We start from the raw sequence: 18840 nt of genomic DNA, 5'->3' as shown, positions 1-18840 counted from the left end.
AACAAAAAAACAAACCTCCCCAAACCAATTCACAGTAGCTTTGAAAACATCAAAGAGTTTTTTATCCCCATTGATTTTCAAAGGAAAAAGCAAAACTTTTTTCTTCCCCCCCCCCATTAAAAAAAAAAAAAGATTAATATAACTGTGCACCATTACCTACCTTATTTGCAGGGGTTTGTTTATTAGTAGCCAGGAAACAAACATTATCCTACTAATAATAATCAGTATGGTGTGTATATATATATATAATATATTCTACTGTCGTTTGACATGTTCATAAGTAATGAAATATACTGATTCAGATCATAAAACAAGTAGATGAAGAGATATTAAGCTTCTGAGATTAAATGTTCTGCAAGGAATCTTCAGCACTGATGTGATGTTGATCAATTATAACAGATTTTCACAGATTGGAAGATTAAAATAAAAGAAAAAAATCTCATTCACGAATAGGTCCTATAAATTTAAATATTAACAATTATAAAATAGAGAATACGAAAGCCTAAAGCAATATTTTAATTAATTAATATTGCAGCTGTTATTGTTTCTTATTCAGCAGTATTTTCATGAATTCTAACAAGTCAAGTGCATTTAACAGTACATTTAATTCAAGTCTTTAGACAATTTTCAGTCTGCAACTCTGGTGTGTTTGTTACATGACTGAGCCATGCTACCTTATGCTTCACCTTTCACTTGTCTTCAAAAAAGCAAGTGATAATAATTTTATCTGTTTTCACTAGTTTTATAATTAATGTATATAACTACTCTCAGCTGTGCTCAGCAACTTAAAATATTTAGTCAACAGCACCTTAATACTTTGAATCTCCACTGGGCCAAAAAGGCCTCTCCTTTCTTTCCCAGCTAAGCAACATTTTTAAGATACCTGAAATTTGTGCAGGGATCTATAGCTCCTGTGTAAGAAATGGATAGCATGTATCTTAGAATTCCAGTCTTGGATCTGAACATCTCTCTAATTTTAAACAGATAGTTTATAAGGAATAAAGAAAGGGAAAGTTGTTATGTACATCAAATTGGTGTCCAGCATTTGTAGTCACCGCTTTTCCCTCAGTTTCCCTCCCCTACATGTTTCTCTCAATGGCTGCTTGAAGTGAAACTCTACATATTGTCTGGTAAAAGAACTTACATTTTAAAAAATGCCATCAATAGAACTAGTAATAAACTACTTAAAATTTTCAAATACACAGCTCAGCAGAAGCTTAGATATACAAATCACTGCAGAAAATGTCAGAAGCTTAACAAAGGAGACAAATATGGCTGATCAAAACCTGAAGAATCTTACCAATTCCAATGCAAAAAGGCTGTCATCTTCCCAAACGTTATCAGAAATAGCATCACCAATAAGGGACATGTCTTCCACAAGCAATTCAAGAACTTCCATTGTCACTCTTCTACTGCCTACGAACACAAATGAAAGGATAAATTCAAATATAGACAAAATATTATGTTTTGATATTCAGAAGACACCACTGTAAATAAACAAAAGATTATTACTCATATGAAATTCTGGTATTTTAGTTTTCCTGTATGCTTCTACAAAACTAATGCTAACTGTCCTCAACAACTAGTAGCTCTGAATCAGAGAAGACAACAACCAGCCAAAGTCACAATAGATTAAAGCAATTGTATACTTAGAAAAAACCTGAACTTCCTTAAAACCTATCGCAAAATTATTTAGGAAAATAATCATGAACTTTACTACAGCTGTAAGTCTGATTACAGACTTTTTTAAAGTTCATAATAAAGTCACTAATTGCCCCCAGCCAGACAGTAGTGTTATAAATCTTCTGTATATATTACCTATTCCCATTGACCCGCATTTTTGGTATAGGAGTGACTTTCTTCACTGATTATTTTGTTTGAGATATTTTAAAAGACATAGAGATGAATACCCACTTGAGCTACTTGCACAATTCTCTGTAACAGTTTCCCCTTTGCTTGTAGGCTGGTATTTATTAATTTTCATTTATTCTTCTAGTGTTACAAATCTTCTGTATATATTACCTATTCCCATTGACCTGCATTTTTGGTATAGGAGTGCCTTTCTTCAACGATTATTTTGTTTGAGATATTTTGAAAGACATAGAGATGAATACCCTCTTGAGCTACTTGCACAATTCTCTGTTTCCCCTTTGCTTGTAGGCTGGTTTTTATTAATTTTCATTTATTCTTTTGAATGTCTCTTAATAACAAGGCTAATCTGGACCATTAGTTACTTTTATCCTTTGTACAATTTTAAGCTTGAATATGTGGCCACAAAGAAACTTGGCCTGAGCTTAGAAATCTACAGCCTACATTTACTACAAATATAAACCTCCTCCTAATGTACCCAGATAATGAGAAAACAGAGGAGTTAGAAGGTTTTGTGAAGAACAAGGCAGAATATCTGGAGCCAGACCAAATATTTTCAACCTCACACAAGTGAAGATGCCAAAACTGTCTGACATCTTAAGGAACCATACGGTGACAGTTTCCCTTAAATAATCAATGTAGTGCAACTGTTGGCTTAGTTACTTGTTGATGGTATGTTTCTATTTAAAGTCATAGATGGATTTCACACAACAGCATTGAATTTTCAATGTATCTTTTAACTAAGATAAAAATTCTGCATGCCTCAAAATCCTCAAAACAAAATCTGTTTAAAGAAGATAAAGCTGTACTTGTTTGTTATAACTAAACAATTATTTCTTTGTGGATTTTTCTATCTCTTGTAAATTTTACACACTGCAGAAGCCTTGTTGATATACTAGAGGAAAAAAAATTTATCTCTCTATGTGCCTAGATGTGTAGTGATAATGACCACAGCTTTTGCAATTTGTAGCTTCAGTGATCTGCTTTGGGTGAGAAATGACAGAAAATGGCACAAAGCCTTTTTGAAAGCTTGGTTTTACTTATCTCACAGAAGTTCTGTTTTCCATTGGTTTTAGGCCAATTTAAATTAATAAATCTCTCCATTTTAACAAAAAAAAAAAAATACCCCCAAAACAACCCCCACAAAACCAAAACAAGTCCACACCACTACTGATTTCTGCAATCACTTTGCTTACAAGGCAGATCAGCACAAAGGAAGAAAAATTCCAATGAACAATTCCACAAAGAATAGAATTGAAGCTTAACTAAAATACACATCATATTGCAAAAGAAAAGGAAGGAAGAAAAGGAAGCTTACTGTTTTTTTCTTTACCCAGTAATTTAAACATCTAGATTAAAATTTACACTATACCATATAAGTCGATAATAATGTTCATTAAAATGTCTGTTGATTTTACTAAAGATAACAACCAAAAATATAACCACATGAGAAACTGTGTGTTACTGTCTCACAATATCACACTGTCTCACAGTGTGCCTTCAGATCACAGGCTTTCAGATCAACAGGAACAGGATAAAAATATTAGTTTCCTTACAATCTGTGCCTCATTACAGCACAGTGGAAGAATGAAGAACTATCACCAAGGAGAGTTAAAGAAGTGTAAAAAAACTAAGGGAAAGATAAACAAAGACAGGTCCACCTTTCCAGAAAGTAAAACTATTTTAATTCTATGATAAGATTGAAAGAACCTTGAAATGTAGAAAAACTTTTAACTCTGCAGATTCGAAATGACAGGCACCAGAAATGGAAAAGATAGAAGATATATTTTCTGCAGTTTTACATTATAAATAAAAGATGCTAGAAGTCATGAATGTGCTTGTGACTAATTAATATTTAAATACCATTATTATGAAAGGGAGAAACCAAACTTTAATTCATTTTCGTTGGTTTATAACAAAAAAAAGAATTGAATAATTTTCATACACATTTCATAGAATTTTTATAAGTAGAAGCCTCTAACTTTTAGTATCCTAATCATACATAGATGCACATTTCCATCTCCTATATTTAAAACCTTCACCACATTTACCAATACCTGTTTTCAATTATATTACATTTTACAGCTAAATACCATTTTAGACAACCTCAGAGCAAAAAGATTGTCCCCCAAAAGGGCTTTGCAATTTAGAACCTCTATAAATTAAAATTTGCAATTAGACTATCATTACTTATGTTCCTTAAACCATTTTTACTGCATTTGTAAGAATAAAAACAAGCCTTTCACTAGACTGTTTGTTTATTATTTCTTGAGCAGGAGGAAAACTCCATGCTTGAACAGATTCTTTGGAGAACGTCTTTGGTTAAGAGTGGTTATTTTTCCATCTTCCTGAATGCCATTTTATCCTGACACACCATTTTTCCACCATATACTGACTTCCTGGCACTGTCAGTAAAAAACACTTAAAATTTCTGCAGCAATTCTGGAAATCAGTCAGAAGATTCAAGCTTTGTGACCTGAACAAAGTCCCTAGTAAAGACCTGTTGCAACTAGCCACAGTACATCAGTAGTCATCTGTGCCTTATTTGTTTGAGGCAGTCACCTCATCAACCAACTTTTTAAGAGTATCTTGTATTAAAGATGGGAAAGATACGCAAGTTAAATACTTAACTCAAAAATTTCTCACCTATTCTTAGAAGAGGTATTGCATTTTCCAAGATGGAAACACAGAACTGAGGAAGGCTAAGCTGCTTCATCTGTAATTCCAAAGTATCCTCATTTTCAGTATCTGGTAGGTCAATATGTCCTACATCAAATGGGGAATGCAGTGAGATTCTGGAGTTTGCATTTGCTTGAGTACTGTTTCCACTTAAAACAAAAATTAAAAAATAAAGAAATATAATTAAGTCTTGCAAAGAGAAAACACATATGTAGAGATGTTAAAAACAGCATTAAGTATTTTCATGACTCCTGCCTTAAGCATATCCTTCCTCCCATCCCAAACTTTCTCTGCTATCTTCCAGTGTTGCAAGAAGAGGGAGATTTTGTTTAGCTGTTTTTTTTTTTTAATGTCAGAACAGGTAGCATCACAAGTGAATGCCAAATATTTTGACAATCATCTTCAAAATCACTTAGCACTCTGTACTGGAAGAAATACACATTCAACAGACACAATATTGCATGAGAAATAGCAGTTGATTTGAAATTCTTTTTTTTTTTTTTCTTGATGAACAAAATCTATCAGTGGCTTGAAGCAACACAACTTAATAAATCAAATTTCAGCCTGAATTATACTCACTATATTGAAACCATTCTAGAATCCTTAGAAGGAAAATTACGAAGCATGAGCTCTGTTTACTCCTTAGGACTACCTTATCCACTGTAAAGCACAAAGTATTTCCTTGTCCAAGAAACCCTTAAATGTTATCAAGTATATACAACAAAGTATACAGAATGCTATTAAAGACATTTTTAAAATTATTAAGTATTTTATCTATGATATATGAATATATCATTAAATATAGTATATATGGTTCGTATATTATGAACAATATATAGTTCATAACTGTTTTAGTTTTCAACAATAATCTAATTCCACTATCAGCATTATAATTAATAAAAATCAGAACATATTTTTAATGTTTTCTTATCCCAAACAATGTTTAGCAATCTTGATTTCCTTTAAAAACCTGTATGACTTGTAAGTGGCTTTTGATTGGTTCCCTTTTTTATCATTAAACAAGCTGAAGAAACTGAATTGTGGCATGACTGTGTTACATTCTATTGTCCAATTAAATGTAAAAGATGTCTGTCTATAAGAAGTTAAATGCTGACTGATTAAGAAAGTCAACAGAGAACTACAAGCAAAACACAAGAGTTCACCAATATGTAGTTTGGGTATGGCTGCACTTACCAGAGGAAAAGGAAGGAGAGGTATCAATCACAAAAACAATTCAGAAGGGGAAAGGTTAAGTTTCCAGGCAGAATTTGAAACAGACAAACAGACAGATTGAAGAGTCTCAAGATTAAAGAAGAAGGAAAAGAAGAGTTACATATAGAATAACAATATACAAATAAATAAACAAATTTACATTACAATTACATAGAAAAAGACAAGATTCACTAAAAGAAGCTCTTCCTTATCACAATCAGAAATATCAGAGCAACACTACTGTCATTTCTCTCTATCATATCTTCTATTCAACATCATGTTGTTCTTTATGCTACCACATGGCTAAATTAAATTTTTGTAAGAAATGAGATTTGTGGGCAGTGAGCAGCTCTACTGTAGCACACAGGATGCAAGAAGATAAAGGTGTACAGTCATAAGCAGCTCATAAAATGACCCTATTAGCACTCCCTGGTTTCTAGAAGTCTCATCACTGCCTGAACAGGTACTTATTCTTATGCAGCTTTCATTTCTAGACTGACAGCCAGGCCATCACTCTCTCTTGCACAATATGCATCAGCTGCTGTTAAGCTGTTAACTGTTCAGCTTCAGAAAACGGCCAGGGTCTAGAAGGCATAAAGCCTGGAATTCATTGACAGTGCCATATTAGATACATGATAAAAATTAATATATTGCACTTCAATAAAAATACCTTCTTAATATGACTGTCAAGATGTATTTACAATTGAGCTATTCTCATCACAGTCTATTTAAATACCTAGGAAGTACTCAGTCACTAAGCCCATACATCACAGGGACTCAAATGAACTACCAACAAGCACACAGATTTACAGGGACTTTTAAAATCCCACATTCTAGAAGACATTGGTACTTTGAACAGCAGCTTTAAGTCTTTAAGTTGGGTCAAGACAAGTCACAAAACCACACACAAAAACTTCTACATTTTGAGGGTACACAGATAATTTATAATTTCATGTAAGAGTCAAATATTTACATATTATAGAACTGAAATTTGTTGTCACATTTAACAACAAATTTTAAAGACTTCAATAGAAATCTTTATATAGCATAGCATTTTTGACAACACTAAATACTGTTACCTACAGGATGGCCATTCCACTTAAAAGAACTTATGAGGTCATCTGCTGAAAAAAAGAAAAATCCCTGACTTTCCAGCAATAGACTGAATAAATGCTTTTCTGTGTCTTACAAATACATGCACAAGCAACAACAGTTGATAGGAAGAGAATTTGTTTAAAATGGTGGCTGGGTACAAAACATAGATGTGTTTTTATGTATTCTGAACACCACTTCAAGAAAGGTTTAATTCATAAACACAATTTGAATCTTCACAAGTTACCAAAACCATTGCAACAATCCACACACTGACAAAGGAGCTGATAATATAATCCTATATTAAAATGTTTTTAACTGAAGGATAAGTTATTTCCTGTTTCATTCACCTAGAAGATACTGCATCCCAATCTTGACCATCTCCTCTAGGACGCTGAACCGTCCGTCCAATTACAGAGGGCCGAGGACTACTGCTTCCAGGTGATGGATTCTGAGAATGAGGAGCACCTCTTGCTTCTTGACAGTAAGATATAGATGAATTCTGGGAAGCTGTGCCTTTATGTAACACAAAGAACATATTTTCCCTTAGAAGTATCCATTATTCTGAAAGATACTATATAGTAAACAGTAAAAGTAACTAAGGCAGGATATGGAAAAAAACACCATGCAAATACTGATGGCATAGAACAACTGATCACTGGCAAGTAGCAGAGTTCGGAAATCAAATTCCAAGGCAAACACCACTGAAGATTCCAGCTGAATCATAAATCTTGAGTTTTAAAAATGGAAACACAGTGTCTGGATAAGGCTATTGGACTTGATGTTATAACTGAATTAGCAGCCAGTACCATTTATTAAGACACCAAATATAGGGGCAATCTTATGAAGAGAACCAGACTACCAATTTATGGAAACAAAGCTTTGACTCAATTCAGAGGACAAAATAGAAAAAAGAAGACCATTATAAGTAATCTAGACCATTAAAGCTACAACAGTTAAGCATTAAGAGCATTGTGAAGAAGACCTCATGACTGCAAAATTCAAAACAATGATTAAACTATTTTTAGCCATCAGCATAAGAAAAAAAAAGTTCACATAGCTCATGAAATTAGTAACTACATTGTTAAGTACTAATAGCTTGAAAGCTTTTTTGAAACTTTGCCCACTTTTATTTTACAGATTTAATTTCATTTTAGTTAAAAATCCCTTCCCTGCTGACATACAAACAATTGGATTCTGGGAGAAGTTCATGAATGGGGAATAACAGGAAAGTAAAACTGAATAAGTACTTTAAAACAATGCAAGTACTCAAATTTTTTTTAATTAATATTAATAGCACTGAACACCAAAATAATTTCACAAGATTAAATTTGCTATAAGGTTCTGGTTTGGGTTTTTTTTCTGCCATTTTAGACAATCTTATCTGTAGTAAAAACAACAGTATCTCAAATACTTGAAAACACCTACCTTGCTCTGAGGAAGAAAAACTTGGATCTCTATGGAAGTTAAGCCTACTTCTCAAAAAGATGCAGAGCTGTTGCAAGCATGACACAGCCTGCAAAGCCAACTGGTGTCTCCCATCTCCTCCAAAAGCCAAGTTTAGAAGAGACAAAAGGCTCTGAAAAGACAAAACCACCAACATCAAGACCTCAATATTAATAATTGTCATGAACAACCATGCCACCAAGTCTTACACTAAATATAGTTCAAAAATGTTTCCAAGTGTTTTTCAAAATCACAGCAAAGAATAAATAGGCTCAATTACTGTTTCATTACTGAATGCAAGACCACCAGGCCTAAAGAAGAAGCCAAGTTTCACATAATATTTCCAATAAAGTCACCACTTTCATTATGGGAGCCCATTAGAGGGTGTGCAGACAACAGCCACACAAATTTATCTAATTCAGAAGAAACAAAGTATTACTTCAGAAAACACTTCATTAGTGATTAGCAATATACATAGTTACAAGCAAAAAACTTTAACACTGCAATATATAGCCAATGTCCCCTCTCCTATGCACCTGGAGTTAGCATGAAGGCACTTCTGTTTAACTATTTTGCTTAAAAACAAATTGAATCATTTGCATCAATTCATCCTTGGCAAAGTTTATATCAATAAAAACTTTAAACTTTATGTGAATTCTTGCCTGTACAATCTTCGGCCTTTGAAGGAAGATCTCTGCAGGAAAATCTTGCATAATCACATCCTGAAGAAGCTCACATGTACTCCAAATTAAACTTTGGTTGTTACTTCTCAAAGAGCTACAAGTTCATATTTAAATATGTATTAAAATGAAATAAAAACCAACCAGCAATTATTAGCCTGAACAAGTCTTTACAAGAAAGTTATAATCACAACACTGAAGAATCTAAAGAAAAAGAAATCCCTGTAATTCTATTGCCATATCATTTTTTCAGTTGCATTATTCCTTAGCTATATGAATCCTATACACAATAAAGAACAAACTCAATTCCTACAAGTAAAATTTGATTACAAAAAGAGAAATAACTACTGATTCTGAATTTGAAATTAAAATAAGAACTACTGGAAATTCCCTGTGAAGCTAGTGATCATCTCAGTGGTATATAGCAAGTAATATAACTCATACCAGTAAGAAAGTTTTTTTCATTACTAAGGTTCATGTATAACCTAAAAGCACCTGCATTACATAAGAGGGAAATTCCATAAAAGGGAGAAATTTATTCTCTAAGATGAATATTAGCAATAATAATTCTCTAAGATGAATATTAGTAAATTATAAGAATCTTTAGGATATGCTACTTCATTTTTTCCAACTGTTTCAGAAACCACTGTTTCTGAAACCACTGTAAAAAATCAAATATGTCCAGCATTACAAATCTGTGTTCCTCTTCTCTACTCTGGCATAAAGGAAATTAAACATTAAACAAGTTCTCCAGCTTCAGAAATCTTTCAAAAGGACAAAATAAACACACACAAAAAAAAAAAAAAAAAAAAAACTATGCTAGAAATCTATCAGAGCTCTGTAACAACTCATAAGGAATCCCAACTACAGAATTCTCCCTTGGGGCACTTCAAACACTTTTTCTAAATTTAAAAAAAAAAAAAAAAGTCACCGGAGAAAGACAGTTGGAATGACTTAATGCCTGGATAAGGCCCTGTACCTAAACTTACTGGCCTAAAGCTGCTACTGATAGTGGGGATTTTCCTACCAACTGGTCATGGGGGTAAAGTAAATAATGATTTTATTTCAGCTTGTTCTATTATTAGCTGAAAGAAATCTTTGATCAACTTAAGAAATTCAAAATACAGACTAAAGTATCATGAACAAAAGACCCAAAGACACTCTGATTTAAACAGAAAAAATGGAGAGTGACAGTGCCCAGCTTTAGCCCAGTTCATTTATCAAAGCTAGCTCATCTGGTTTATCATTGTTCATTTACAATAACAACCTCATGATGCAGAAGGACAGAAATTTACAGCCACTATTCCCGAAAATGAGAAATTACAAGGAAATGGTAATGTTTCTATTACTGCACCTTTCATTTGATGAAAGAACATGTCTATCTGTGGAAGTCAGAGTTAGCCAAGGAAAGGTGGAAAATTTCAAGCATTTCACTGCAAAAAAACCAGAGCGGATGTCTTGAAATATATTTTATATAAATATTATGTTGTATACATTTAAGGCAAAGTAAAAAACTTATAAACAGTACATATATTATCTTATACAGAAATATCTTTTAGTAAATATAGGCTTGCACAAACTCAAATGCTTTTAGAATTTTCAGAAATACCAAAACACCACTAAGGTCATATCAAATCCAAATGAAATATGTTTATAGAAGAAACCTTTAGAAAATAATGAACACAGCATTAGTGGAAGAATACTTAAACTGCCACACCATGCTTTCAATCAAATTATAATTTTTTATCTGCTGCTAAAGAATATTTTATCCATTAGCATGATGTCTAAAAATGGAAAATTCACTTCATGGTTTTAACTCTTCAAGCAGTAGAAATTATTGTTCTTACAAAATTATGACACAACTTTTTAAAGAAAATAACTTTAAAGCTATTTCTAACTTAGAAGTTTGTAATAATTATTGTGCAATTCCTAAGATAGTTGATACTCTTCTAAAAACTTAACTGATGATTCACCTACAATAACTGCAAAGTCCTATTTTAAAATCTAGATCTCAGCACCATACTGTATTTTAAATAAGAAACTCTCCTGTGAACTGCTACTAGTATACTGGTAGAGGCAAAGACTTGCCAAAATATTATTGGTCTGTGGTTGTCAGTGAAACACTTCATATCATTTGACAAAAAAAAAATCAAAGCATAACACTGGTTTTCATTTAAATATAAAGCAAAGATTCCCCGAGCAACTAAACCAGTTTCTAAAAAGTAGAAAGATACTTCAGACTAAGTTTTGTTGAAATGAAAGGTACTTAATCCTTTAAGCCACTTCTGATTATGAAACACAGATCATCTGAAAACAGTGGCAATTTAAATAATTTTTAAAATTGCACCACCTTCCAATGTACTTTAGATATTCCAAAGGGCTACACTATTTACTAGAAAAGGGAAATACCTATTAAGATGAATGTAATTTTTATAAGCATTATAATTGTACCTTCTGTGGTGTTAGATTTCACGGAATAACAAAAGGAAAAAGAAGAGCCAATTTTGCTATCCACATTTGTAATGGAATTCCATCTAAATTACTACTCTAAGCTCTTTCTGTAATTAACATATTCTTTTATAACTACACATACCAACTGTTCTTTTGGGAGATATTTCTAACTGCGGCAGATGACTTCTACTTTGACAAAAATATCCAGTGAATAATTCCTCTTGAGGCAGAACTAAAATGAAAAAAGGGGTAAGTTTAAAAAATGCATGCACACAAAAGAATCCCTCAATTTATTTTCATGCTTTTCCTTAACTACCTCTCTCTTGCCCTTGAGTTTTAAATCAGTTTCCTTAATAGGATAAAAGAGTCTCAGATGATCAGAAAAATGGAGCAAAAACAGTGTGACAGTGTTTATTTTTTTATAACCATATTCTGCAACTGTAAAGGGTGCATTTTTCTCCATTTTTTCACACTAACTAGCCTACCATCCAAACAATAGCAAAAACAATTACACAAAATGTATTGCCTGATGGAGGACTGGCAGCCAAATAAATGGCTTTCCTTTAATCTACCTCTGTAGTAATAAAATTAACTTTTTAAATTAATTACTTTAAAACTTTTTCTACCTAACAGCTGTCTTCTTAGGTCACCTAGAAAGTTGCCATCTTGTATAAATGTATTTTGCCCCGTATCATTCATATGCAAACTCTTGTATATAAAAAGATACACAAGAAATATTAACATGAAAAGCAATCTCTCCAGACCATAACATATGGTTCAAAGGATCAAACTAGATAATGCCAAGTTATTAGTTTACAGTAATTTTTTCCAGCAACTGAAGTTGAAACAGAAAGAAAAATACAACACTCCTGCTAGAAAGCATTAGGATTATTCCATCCACACATGCATACAATTTACAGTATAAATAACTTCAACTGAGTAGTTTCAGAAAGATATAATTTAAGAATGCACATGTAGAAGACTATTATTCTCCATACAGTAGAAACATTACGTAAAAATCTGCCCCTGTGTGGGCATAGGAAGGAAAAATATTAAAAATTAATCACCAGGCACATAGTTCTAGTGAACTAAATCTCCAAGCATTAGAGAGGGGCAGAAACCACCAAAAAATTACTTTTATCTCTGTGACTGCACAGCATGGGTGACAGAGGTGTGGTCATTAGTGCTACACACACTGTGTAACAGCACTGTCTTTCCCACAATAAGCAGGAGGTAATGTAATACGATATGTAATTTTCTCCTCCAATCTCTCTTCCAAAATTTTTAAAGCAGAAGAGGCGAACCAAATGGGTTAGACCACATCTAGGAGGAAATGTAAATCATTGTAACAGACAGATAATGAGCTAGGTAACAGATGCAAGCAATAGCACTTCACACATAATGCGACATTTTAAAGAAAGTTTAGGTATTCTTCTACGACAAATGGTTATCCAATACCAAGTACATAGAGCATACAGCTACTGTAGTTTCAAAAATCATTCTATTAGGATCAACTATTGGTTTTTCTTTTTCTTTTTACTTCTCACAGGATTTGAATTGCTTTCCAAGCTAGAGACTACTATACAAAGAATAGCAGCATAGCACACTGGCTAAATTACAGATTTATTTGAAGTTGCTACACACTTGCTGCCATAAAGCTGTCCTTGGAAGTTGTGTCATGCTCTTTGTACATTATAGAAAACAGATATTATACACTGAGGAAATGGATACGGAATTCCATTACAGGAACGCCGCCAGGTGATTTAGCTAAGGTCACACTGTCTCTGGCAGAATCTGATTAAAACACACTTCACTGATCACTCAGGAATAATTCACCTACAATGCCAGAAAACATCAGCTTCTCATAGCCTTTTCATTTGCTTTATTTTAATATAAAATAAATTACAGTTCAAAAGAGGTAATTTACCTGGTTGATCTGCTGAAGGCTGAGACTGAGCTTGATAACATACTGAAGAACTAGAAGGGAGTTCAGAAGAAAGAAAGAACAATCTATCCACAATCCCATCAATTATGGCCTGCAAATTTGGATCGACGTCAGAGCGGAGCTGAGAGAAGAATTCCACTGCACCAACTCCAACCATTTTCTGGGCAGCAGGTGGATGCTACATTAAGACAAATAACTGACAGTTAGTTTGAAGAGTCTTAAGGTCTCTGGATGGGGGCAGGGAATAGAGAGCGGCAGGGGGAAGAAAGAAAATAATTGAAATTCTTGAGTTATAGTTTGCCTTTATTCGTTTAAACCATTGTGCTGAGGTAGAGTTCATTTTCTTCCCAGTGGCTGGCACAGGGATGTGTTTTAGACTTGTGCTGAACCCAGGGTTGATAATAAAGAGATATTTTTGTTACTGCTAAGCAAGGCTTACACAGAACCAAAGGCTCTTCTGCTGTCCTGGCAAGGGATCTGGGAGTACAGGGGAGTTTGGGAGGAGACACAGCCAGGACAGGTGACCCCTACCAACCAGAGGGATATTCCATATCACAGAATCACATAAAGACCGGGTTGGAAGCAACCTTAAAGATCATCTAGTTCCAACAGCATGCTCAGTCTGTAAAGGGAGTGCAATGAAGAGGAAGGGGGAACATTTGGAGTCACTTCTTAAGTCACTATTACATGTGAGGGTGCTGTGCTCTCATGGAGATGGCTGAACACCCGCCTGCCCATGGGAAGTGGTGAATTAATCTCTTGTTTTGCTTTGCTTGTGCATGCAGCTTTTGCTTTTCCTATGAAAACACCTTTGTCTCAACCCATGAGTCTTCGGCCTTTCACCAATCCATTCTCTCCTCAGTGTCACTGGTAAGGTGTAAGCAAGCAGCTGTGTGGAGCTTGGCTGCTGGCTGGGGTTAAAGCCTGACATCCATCCTTCAGTATCAAGAATGGGTTGTTTTTTAGCTCTGCAAAGTTGCAGTTCAGTGATTAAAACACAAGAATGTACAAATCTGAGCTATCTGAAGTTTCTGTAACATTTTCTCAAATTAGTTGCAACAATGTTCCAATCTTTACTTTCCAGGAACAATCCAAATACTTAGCTGCAAATCACACTCCAAGTTAAAAATGAAGCACTAGAGGAGAAACTGAAGAAGCTGAGAAATTGAAGAAGCTGAGAAACTGAAGCAGAAACCTAGAAAAAAAGATTTGTCTCACCTCTCTCACCCATTTGAAGTCACTGAAATTGTTTTACTTTTGGTATACACACAGTGGCTTTATTATTCCTGTCTTTGTAAAATACTCTAAAAATCTCGTTACATGGAGCTACAAAGTCAAGTATTATCCAGCTTTATTTAGCTTCAGCATTCTAAAAACATACAGTTTAAAAATAAATGAATGCTAATATGCCATACCTTGATCAAACTGTTCACAAAATTTAGTACTTCCTCTTTTATTGGTACAACTGGGAAATTGAACCACTCCAAAAGGTTCCGAAAAAGCGCTTTTTCGTGGATCAGATCAGCATAGGAAATCAAGTTGTGGTCTAGTTTAAACAGAATAGCCTTCAAAGATCGCTCTCTTATCTCTGTCAGTTCATGACCTGCCCAAAAAAAAAAAAAAAAAAAGTGATTAAGAAACCAATAAAATTATTTGACATAACTTTTTTCTTATTTGGAGAAACTTAATGCTGCCAGAGATGCGGTGAAAGAAAGCCGGTTTACAAGCTGCCAGAATCATGCCTACCAGGAAGACAAATACGATTAGCACTCACCAGCAGCAACCTCATCAAGTGTGTTGGCATGATTATAAAGCGGTGAGACATTATAAGGTACACTGCTACAATCCGGTGCCAAACGCGCCTCTACTGATCTGACCTGGTACCGGAACCCCTACCAGAGTATGTTGTGGGTGCGGAAAGCTCCAACAGAACAAAAAACTACCCAAGCGCACTGAATCGAGAGGCACCGCGTCTGGAGGGGAAGCCCTTGGCATTTCCTTATGGAAGCATGCCCCCCCTAGGGCAGCGCCGCCGCCCCCTCCACGCCTGCCGCGGGGGGCGAAGAGGAACAGCAGCAGGCAGAGGGGCGGCGGAGGCCGGGCAGGCGCGGCCGAGCTCCCGCAGAGTAGTGCCGTGCCACAGTTTCCCTTTCCACGAAGGCTGCGGGCCCGGGAGGGAGCGGAGCCATTACCGAGCTTCCTGACGAGCGCCGACAGCTCCATCGCGCCGCTCCGCCCGCCGCATTCAACCGCCGCGCCGACCCGCCGCCCGCCCGGCTGGAGGCGCCCGCGGAGCACTTCGGGAAATGTAGTCCGTCCGCTTCCGCCCCGAGCCCGCCGCCCGGCGCTGCGTGCGAAGCACGCCGGGAACTCTCATCGCCCAGCGGCCCGCCGGCGGGAGCACAGAGAACTACAGCTCCCATGAAGCCCCGCGCCGGGCCCGCGGGCCGGGATGGCGGCGGGGGGCGGCTGAGGGACCTAAAGTTCCGAGTATCTGCGCCTTCCTGCGGGAGTGTAGTCAGATTGGATCGGCCTCTGCTCTCAGGCGACTAACCAGTGATAGGATGAGAGGACACAGCCTTGAGCTCCGCCAGGGGATGATTTATTCATCCCAGTACGGAAGGGAGACAGCTAGAAAGGTGGCGAGGGACTTTTAGCAAGCGCATGTAGTGATGGGAAAAGGGAAAATGACTTCAAACTGAAAGATGGTGGGTTTATATTAAATGTGAGGAAGGAATTCTTTACTGTGAGGGTGGTGAGACACTGGAACAGGTTGCCCGGAGATGATGTGGATGTCCCATCCCTGGAAGTGTTCAAGGACAGGCTGGATGGGGCTTTGAGGAACCTGTTCTAGCAGAAGGTGCCCTGCCCATGGCAGTGGGGTTGGGACTAGATGGTATTTAAGGTCCCCTCCAACCCAAATCATTGTTCTATTTTACAGTTTACATTTATAGTGATAATTGAGTGTTTGCTGATGTCACTTTGATTATGTCTGCCAACACTCTGGAAAAGTCAGCCCTTCCTGACTCGTGTAAAGCAAAGCAATGAGGGGGTGAAGTAGGAGGGTTTGGGTTTTGTTTTTTATGTAACCTAGACTCTAGGACTACATTGCTTTGTCTATAATGTGAGGCTATTTCACAAGGAGTTTCTTAAGCACATACTAAAGATGGATGGTACATTGTTGGTCACTTGATCTGAGGGCAGATACAATTTTTGAAAATTCGTGCTTGCCATCATAAGTGGAAAAAATAAATTGATGATAGCTGGACAAATGATACACGTTGTGTGCATTTTTTTGCTGGTAAATTTTTTTGCACATGACTGCAGGTTCACAAAAGAAGATGGCCTTATAATAGTTACCAGGGAGGAGTTATACCATGTATTGCACAAGAAGCTACATTTTTACCACCACACAATAAAAATGTAAAGGTGCGGTGCAGCACATGCAAACGCTTTCCAAAGGATATATATATCACTGCCCGCTCAGTTTATGGCTAATTGTTTCTCTATGTGGTCGCCATCACTGTGCTACTCTTTCACAGTAAATTCATATTAATGTCCTCCATCTGCCCTATCAAGATTTTGCTAAATTCTTAATTGCAACTCAAAAGCGTCTGTCATTTTGCAGGACAGTATTTCTGTCTGTAGAACAATATAACAAAGGTTTATTGAACTAATTACAAATGTACTGTTATTGCTGCAACAGGGGTTTGTTTAGCACAGGAGGCTGAACTCGCATGGATCTATCAAGAGCAATTACATGAGAAGCGTCACTTACTGAGTAAAAATTCCTTTTAGCTGTGCATGATACACTTGTTCAATGAAAAATTAAGAGCTCTAACCAGATGCACACTAGGCTACTCACATTTCCCCAAATAGGACTGGTGGGAACTTTATGTGACCCCGTGTGATACTTGTGGTGATAATAAAGTGGATTTGTATCTCATTTCTGCAGCAAGAAGAAAGAATTAAGGAAGCAGGCATTTCACAAAATAAAAAAAAAATTTCTTCAGGAGGAAAAGCTACATCGTTCACCTTTATGGGAGTGTTCAATCTGAGTCCTTCTCACCTCTTTAAATATGGTCAATCTATATTGAACAAAAGTTTTCTGACGCTGTCTTGAGTGTTGGTGTTAGTGGCTACAGAAGCGTTTCATGGAAGAGACATACACTCTCCATTGCCAATATACTTCTGCACTCTAATTGTGTCCATTTTGGTCAGATTTTCTTAAATGATGGCCTAATTAGGTTAATGTTTAAGAAATATTCCTAACCTTGAAAAGGAGCTTCAGTTCCGCTGCTCTTGTTTTAGACCAGAAAAGAGATGATTGTTTACCCAAAACTGATCCAGAGGACTGCTGTACCAGCTGGTGCAATACATTTTATGCTGTCATGGCTCAAGACTTATATTCAATTTGAATATTTTAATTTTTAGAAATAGAAGAGTGATATATTAAGGGAAAAGTGTATGTCTCCATAAAATACTAACTAAAACACACACACAGAGACAAAAAAGTTTACTGGATATTAAAAATGAAAAGAAGTGGTGTATGGGCTCAATAATTATTGCTGGCATTATAAGACAACCTAAACAGGGGAAGATTAGTCTCTCATTACTGGGAGCACTGACTCCCTCTGTGTCTGCAGCTCTTGTTTTGGACTAATGTGAGCAGCTCTGCTTTCCATCTTACCTGCTTGTTCCCCTTAGCTTGTATATTCCCATAGCTGCTTCTGAAGCCAGTTGGACTTTTTCCTCTCCATTGGCATTATTTAACATGGGTACCTTTTCTTCCAAGTATATTCTTACCGATCTGCAGTTGAAATGTGTAGGAGTTCCACTACTGGGAAAATTAGTCACTGATCTCATTTACATTGTCCCTTGTTCCTTCCTTACTGCACTCTGCATAAGATGAACTTTAAAGAGCTGCCTACTCCTGACTCCTCACAAGCTTGGTTTCTATAATTCAAATAACTTTTTTTTTCTTTTTTATATCCTGTGTGTTAGGTGGGTTCCATGCCAATAAACTGATGAAAGGTGGACAAGCAGTGGATATTGCTGTGTGTCTATGTGCATGGCATTTTAGCATATAACTGCAGGTGCACAAATTAAGATGGTTTTGTAATTCTCACAGTTTTGTAGAGGTTATTTTACAAAAGCTATCTCTTAGCACTATCAATACAAGATGTGCTGTAATTTTAAATTTCCCTTATTTCAAATGTCATACAGAGAGAGGAGCTTGAAAAAACTTTTTCTGAGGTTTTAAAGAAGGTTTTGGTCTTCTTTTTATTTATTATTTCTGTGACTCATTCATTACAGGATGAAGTCTTATTATCTCTGCATCCTTTTTTCAAAGCTGTCTATTCATAACATATTTTTCCTTCTTTACTGCTCTGACTTCTGTCCTTTTACATTCCAAAAATTCTCTGAAGATCAACATATCAAAGAGTCTATCGATCTGACAGGGCC

The 18840-nt window shown here is 35.9% G+C and overlaps 1 protein-coding gene across 1 annotated transcript in view; it reads right to left on the bottom strand.

Moving 5' to 3' along the window:
* Positions 1-15623, bottom strand: part of RTTN (rotatin) — a 78803-nt gene extending 63180 nt beyond the window's left edge. Inside the window, exons 1-10 of the mRNA XM_041399304.1 lie at positions 15567-15623; positions 14790-14977; positions 13357-13552; positions 11572-11661; positions 10333-10411; positions 8961-9075; positions 8281-8431; positions 7203-7368; positions 4516-4697; positions 1301-1416 (exon numbers count right to left, since the gene is read on the bottom strand). Coding sequence (XP_041255238.1) covers positions 1301-1416; positions 4516-4697; positions 7203-7368; positions 8281-8431; positions 8961-9075; positions 10333-10411; positions 11572-11661; positions 13357-13552; positions 14790-14977; positions 15567-15597 — 1314 coding nt within the window. The 5' untranslated portion in view covers positions 15598-15623. The remainder of the gene's footprint in view (positions 1-1300; positions 1417-4515; positions 4698-7202; positions 7369-8280; positions 8432-8960; positions 9076-10332; positions 10412-11571; positions 11662-13356; positions 13553-14789; positions 14978-15566) is intronic.
* Positions 15624-18840: the final 3217 nt, after the last annotated feature.

The sequence above is a fragment of the Onychostruthus taczanowskii genome, unplaced genomic scaffold (assembly GCF_017590055.1).
Source record: "Onychostruthus taczanowskii isolate IOZ18803 unplaced genomic scaffold, ASM1759005v1 scaffold16, whole genome shotgun sequence".
Taxonomy (NCBI): domain Eukaryota; kingdom Metazoa; phylum Chordata; class Aves; order Passeriformes; family Passeridae; genus Onychostruthus; species Onychostruthus taczanowskii.
The sequence above is the reverse complement of the archived record's forward strand: the minus strand, read 5'-3'. Positions and strand labels throughout refer to the sequence as shown.